The 5,630-nt window shown below is 33.3% G+C and overlaps 2 protein-coding genes across 3 annotated transcripts in view; both read left to right on the forward strand.

The window, feature by feature from the left end:
- The first annotated feature begins 1,534 nt into the window (after positions 1-1,534).
- The window catches only part of LOC140971334 (uncharacterized), a 16,213-nt gene continuing 12,117 nt past the window's right edge, over positions 1,535-5,630 (forward strand). Inside the window, exon 1 of the mRNA XM_073433555.1 lies at positions 1,535-1,610. Within this exon, the coding sequence (XP_073289656.1) occupies positions 1,590-1,610 (21 nt within the window). The 5' untranslated portion in view covers positions 1,535-1,589. The remainder of the gene's footprint in view (positions 1,611-5,630) is intronic.
- On the forward strand, positions 2,275-5,526 carry LOC140961209 (uncharacterized). Of its 2 annotated transcripts, XR_012172307.1 has the most exons (5): positions 2,275-2,553; positions 2,647-2,820; positions 3,499-3,570; positions 4,584-4,698; positions 5,323-5,526. XR_012172307.1 is itself a non-coding variant. In XM_073419581.1 (4 exons), exons 1-4 carry the CDS (start codon positions 2,362-2,364, stop codon positions 4,611-4,613), a joined length of 468 nt encoding a protein of 155 aa, XP_073275682.1. In that variant the 5' UTR covers positions 2,275-2,361; the 3' UTR covers positions 4,614-4,980. The 2 variants fall into 2 exon arrangements, 1 of the variants encoding a protein (XP_073275682.1); XM_073419581.1 differs by lacking the exon at positions 5,323-5,526 and having other exon boundaries at positions 4,584-4,980.

The following is a 5,630-nucleotide window of genomic DNA, read 5'->3' on the forward strand; positions in this document are numbered from 1 at the left end:
TTTTTTTTTTTTTTTTTTTTTTTTTGGGTTTATTTGCGAACATATAATAGGTAAGGCAAAGGATTAACGAGTTTGGAAGTATTTAATATTGGGGGTCGAAAGTGGAGAATCGTGGGATGTTGAGTTATCCTAATACCACGTTTCGAAGGATTTCTCTCACCTTGTTTAGATAGTTAGAGAATGTAACGTATTTATTTTGTTGGGATTTATTTTTGCAAAAGGTTAATGCATGAACTTTGAGCCTATTAATTTAATATGTCCCATTTTGTTAAATATATTTATTTAATTTTCACACGACAGCACTTTGATTTTAGCATCGATCGGGGCACACATATAAATTATATAATAAGATTGCTACTTATTATGTTATTGTAGATTAAAAATCTATTTTTATAGCAGTTGCCGGAAATTGTATGTACGTAATTGTTTGGTTATGGAAAACAAATTAGATAGATACATGAAAAGTGAACAGAGATTATTATATTTCAAATCTTTTAGTTTTTCTAAGCCACAAAAAAAAAAATTTTTAATATATATTTAAAAAACGTAACTACACAATACTTTTATAATAACTATTTCGTTTTCGTTTTTCGTTATAATTTTATGAAACCAACATGGCAACACATGGTACATAAAATGTTCATAGGAATCAAGTCTGCAAAAGCAGGAGACCAACCCTAATTAGGCTACGCAGATCCTAGAGAGAAAAAAACTCTTTTTAAATCTGTTAGTTTTTCTAAGCCACAAAAAACAACAAATTTTTTTAATATATATTAAATATTTTAAATAAATTATGTTATGATATGTATAATCATTATATTGTCGGACATCGTGTCATGTCCCAATTCCAAGACTGTACAAGCATGATTGTACAATAGAATCTTGTAACAACTACTTTGTTTTCGTCATGATTTTATGAAAATTGTCCATTACAATTCAGTCACTCCAAATATATTTTTATAACCCATATAATAATAGGGACATCACATATTACAAATAGTGTCCGATAACATGTTATACGAAGTGTCCATATATGATGCATATCCTCCTAAATTATTCCACCACACCACACTTTCGAGGAACCTTCTTACCCCGCCCCCCCCCCCCTATATCAGTGTACATATATATCACTACTCTTCCCCCCATAATAATTTCAATGGATCGAAAGAAATAATATTCAACACTATCAAAAGCCTATATTTCGCCTAACTTCAATTCCCAGAAACAAAATATTAATTTTCTTAGCAAGAATCCATCCATCAATTAAATGGCAGGCATGCTACCTGGAGTCGAAGCTGCAAGAAGAAGAAAATGCCACCAGAGCTCCGAATCACTCCTGTCGACAACTTCCTACGTTGGCTTCTCCATGAGGCGCTCTTCTCTTACTTCAGCCTCTTTCATGGTATTAATCATCGGATAATTCCAATCCAATCCAATCTATTATGCATATAATAGTTATGTTGTATCTTCTTCTGTTTTGGACTCAATCTGCAGCGGAATCCGGCGAAGCAGGCATTGTTTGACGAGAGCGAGCTTGGCGGGGAAGCGAGGGAGGCGAAGAAGAGGTTGGATGCAAGGCTGCAGCATCGATGGAAGTCGCAAAGCAAAAGGTTGGTTGGTACAGACGATGATTTCAATACAATTCGTATTAAATTATTCGTTCTTGAAATTGCACATGCTTGGCTGGAATTATTTAGGTTTTGTAGTCCGCAGCATTATATCATGATAAATAAATAAGAAAATATGAAATAATCATCAAAGATAATATTGGCTATAAAATTTGGAATATAAAGATTGATCGGCATCCGATAAATTGATTTTTTGAATTCGAAAAATATCAGTTTAACCAGTTCAGTTCGATTATTTCTTCTCAAAATTGATCAAATCGAAGCAATAGAACGTTAGAATTTCTATGTTTTTACATTTTTTTTAGAAATTGTTATATTGGCATGTTTTAACATTAGTGAGTCTAATGATTTTTTTTTTTAAGTTTATTTGGTTTAATCTTTAATAATTCGATTAATTGGTAATGTAAACGACAATTAATTGTCAACTCTATTCATCGATGCTTCGACAGAAGTGAGAAAGGATATTGGTAGGAACACTTTTTTACCTGTAATTTTAAAATCGGCTGTAGATTAAAAAAAATAAAAAAATTAAGTAAAGGCCGAAAATAATAAAATTTTAAAATTTATGATTGTGAAATTATATTTGTCTGTATACAATATATCTACTTCTACTTATATGAAAGTGGCAATAAGTTGTATTTGGCCAGTTTTCTCCCGGTTGCCGGTTAAGAGCCATAACACGTGTTGTGTGTTTCTTGCGCCGATAATCAATAGTGTGTGCTGTCATTACGAGATGCATCGCCCTACCACGCGTCGTACGAGCATCCTCCTTCCTCCCCGATTTCTTCCTGCTTTCCTGTTCTTCTCTGTTGGTTGCATTTGTTTTTCGGCTTTCCCCAACTCTCCATCTTTTTGTGCTCCTTCCTCCTTCAAGTCTTCGTGCTCCGCCCGAACTTCACGCCCAACAGGCAGACAACGACAACCGGTGAGTTACCTCTTTCCTTCTCTTTGGCCTTGATTATTTTGTGTTGTCTTGCTCTGATTAGGTTGTTCACCTTGTTTTTTTGCCTTCTTTCAGCGTCGTGTCAGCATCTTCATTCCTCCCCTACTTCTTCCTGATTTCTTGTTTTCCTCTGTTGGTTGCATTTGTTGTTCGGTTATCCCAAACTCTCCATCTTTTTGTGCTACTTTCTCCTTTAAGGCTTCGTGTTCCGCCCGATCTTCACGCCCAACGGGCAAAAAACGACACCCGGTGAGTTATCTCTTTTCTTCTCTTTGGCCTTGATTATTTTATGTTGCCCTGCTCTGATTATGTTGTTCTTCCTGTTTTTTTTGCCTTCTTTCAGCTACATTGATCCCTTTGGTTCACTTCCGCTTAGTTTATGCTTTTCCCCATGTTTTTCTTCCTTTCTGTAGCTACGTTAGACGGCTTGGTGCGTGTCATTCGGTTACCCGTAATGCCTCATTTTGGCTTCGTTTCCAAAGCTTCTTTGTAGAGTTTCTTTGGTTTCCCCCCTTCTCGCGCGGGCCGCACTTGCTTCTCCTTTATTATAGATCAACTGTGTTTTCTCCTCGGTCCTGTTCGTCCTTGTTGTTTTTTCCTTTCCCTCTCCGTCTAGACTACACTTATCGTTACTTGCTCACCTTATCTTGAAGTATTTTACCTTGTGCCTTTTTAGTGGGTCTTTGTTTTTCCCTTGTTGTTAGTTTCTCCTTGCTGCGGCTTTTGGTTTTTAATTGAGCTACTAAAGAAAATAATTTGGCACATCTTCGCCACGGCAATTGAAGATTGCTCTGAAATTCCTTTGAGCTGCTTTGCTTCTTACTTTCTATTAGGCACGTCCTACTTGTTTTGAGTTGTTTATCCCCATACTGACCTTTAAAGTATGCTGTTGTTCTGCTCCTGAATATATTTATGTTGTATATATAGGCGAACTGTTCCTATTACGAGGCCCCCGCATCTTACCCCTATGGCAAGCTCGTCCTCTCGTGCTGTATACAGGTTTGCTATTTCTTTGTTGTTTTATTAGTTTACCCTTTAGTTTTCTTGGTTTATTACTGCACCCGTGGTTTTCTCATCCCATCCTTATTAGTGTTGGCATATTTTCCCTACTAGCTTTTGTGGTGTCAAATTATAGGTTATAGATCATTATTGCGTGTTTCTTTTTTTACAAAATTGTGTCGTATTTACCGTTATTTAAGAATTCCATAAACCAACGCACCGAGCAATATTAAGATCAGACATTTTGAATTACTTGCTGTTATAAAATAACAATGATGCTGCGTCATAAAGAAATGTACGCACTACAAAAATAAATACAACATATAATAAAAAAAAAACCCATGCAATATCCAGTAAACAATTTCATGCTATAATAAATTATATCTAAGGCCTTTCTACTTATTTATACGATATCGTTTTTTTATTGCTAACTTACAACTAACAACTGTTATATTATTACTCTAAACTAAGCAAAATAAGGAACTTTGGTAATATTCATTCTAAAACATTTTGCTCAGGGAAAAATGCATACTTACAAATACAAAATATGGACTAAATAATGAAAAACGAGGTATATGTTTAAATAATACAAGAGAAAAACCTAAAAGAGGCTTTAAATATACTCAATAATATAATAACCACTGGTTATATTACAAAAAAAACATTTATGCCCTTACACTTGTCAATAATGTAAAACATTTAAGTTGCTTATATTGAGGTGGCCAAAAATAATCAAACCAAGTGTCATACCCCATCTATGACTCACCTTCTTCCACATGATATATATGAATTTATCTACCATCAACTAGCTTGCAAGTACTTACCTTAACATTTCAATACTTTCCTTTCTGGAGCAAAACATACGTCTTCTAAATCAACTCCAATGGAAAACACCTCGTGCTGTGATTGTATCGACTGCACTCAACGTTATTACAATTATCTTCTTTCTGTTATTACAATTCTCTTTCTGAAAGAAGATGAAGAACTAATAAAAAGATTTTACTCGAATCCAGTATGAGTCATCCTCTTACAAAGAGCGCTGAAGATGGAGTCAAAGCTTTCTCTTCTACTAGACTACGCAGCCGATATTGAAAAAGTGCTAGATGTCAACGTTATTCGTCAAACACAGTATGTAAATTAAACAGATACTAGAACAACTATCTTATTTTTTGGAATCGTTTATTTCAGAAACATTTACATTGACCTACTAGCAATTATAAAATATATTCTATAGATTCTTCATCTAGAAAAGTTGTGTTAACTTTATTTTTTACACTTAGTAACCTTTTCCCTCTTGTAATTCATAAATAACTTTATGACATGTTATTTGCATAACATTTTTTCGTACTTAATTTATGTATTCTCAATAATTTTAGGCTCTAACTTACCAAATTATTAATGACCTAACTAATAACTGATGAATTTCGGGGATTTCTAAGCTTAATCAATAAATCATATATATGACATTTGCATTATAGATAGGCTCAAGAAAAACCGATATATGAAAAAGCTTATTCAATCGTATTATTGCTTACATTCACCTACGCCTTATATTTGGCCTCTGTTTTTAAAAAAAATCCAACTTTAATAAAATATAAATATTTTAGCCAATTGTTTCGTTTTAATAATATAAAATGATATAGTGAGATTTTCTACCTATTTTTATTTATGATACGTTAAATTTATATATTTCAATACAAGTGAATATACTAAAATCTAATACACGTTATAATGGGCTTTTATTTTTTCAAGTTCGGCTCCGCAGGTTGAAACAAGGAATGAGATACTCTTGTGATCGTACGAGCATAAATAAGAGTTTTGTGCTTCTTAAATATGTGTTATTTGATAACATTAGACATAAAATATGTAATTTATCAATCTACTACTACAATTAGACTTTATTAGTATTTTCATACCATGGTTTAGCCAACCTCTAGATTGTTTCTTAAATTTATCAAAAATGCCAATATGTACAAAACCGAGAATGTTCCAATTTTAACTTATATATACATTTAAAAAACAATAAATTTCTACAATTTTTTTTCCACACATCATTTTCT

The sequence above is a fragment of the Primulina huaijiensis genome, chromosome 2, assembly GCF_012295235.1.
Source record: "Primulina huaijiensis isolate GDHJ02 chromosome 2, ASM1229523v2, whole genome shotgun sequence".
In the NCBI taxonomy this organism is placed as follows: Eukaryota; Viridiplantae; Streptophyta; class Magnoliopsida; order Lamiales; family Gesneriaceae; genus Primulina; species Primulina huaijiensis.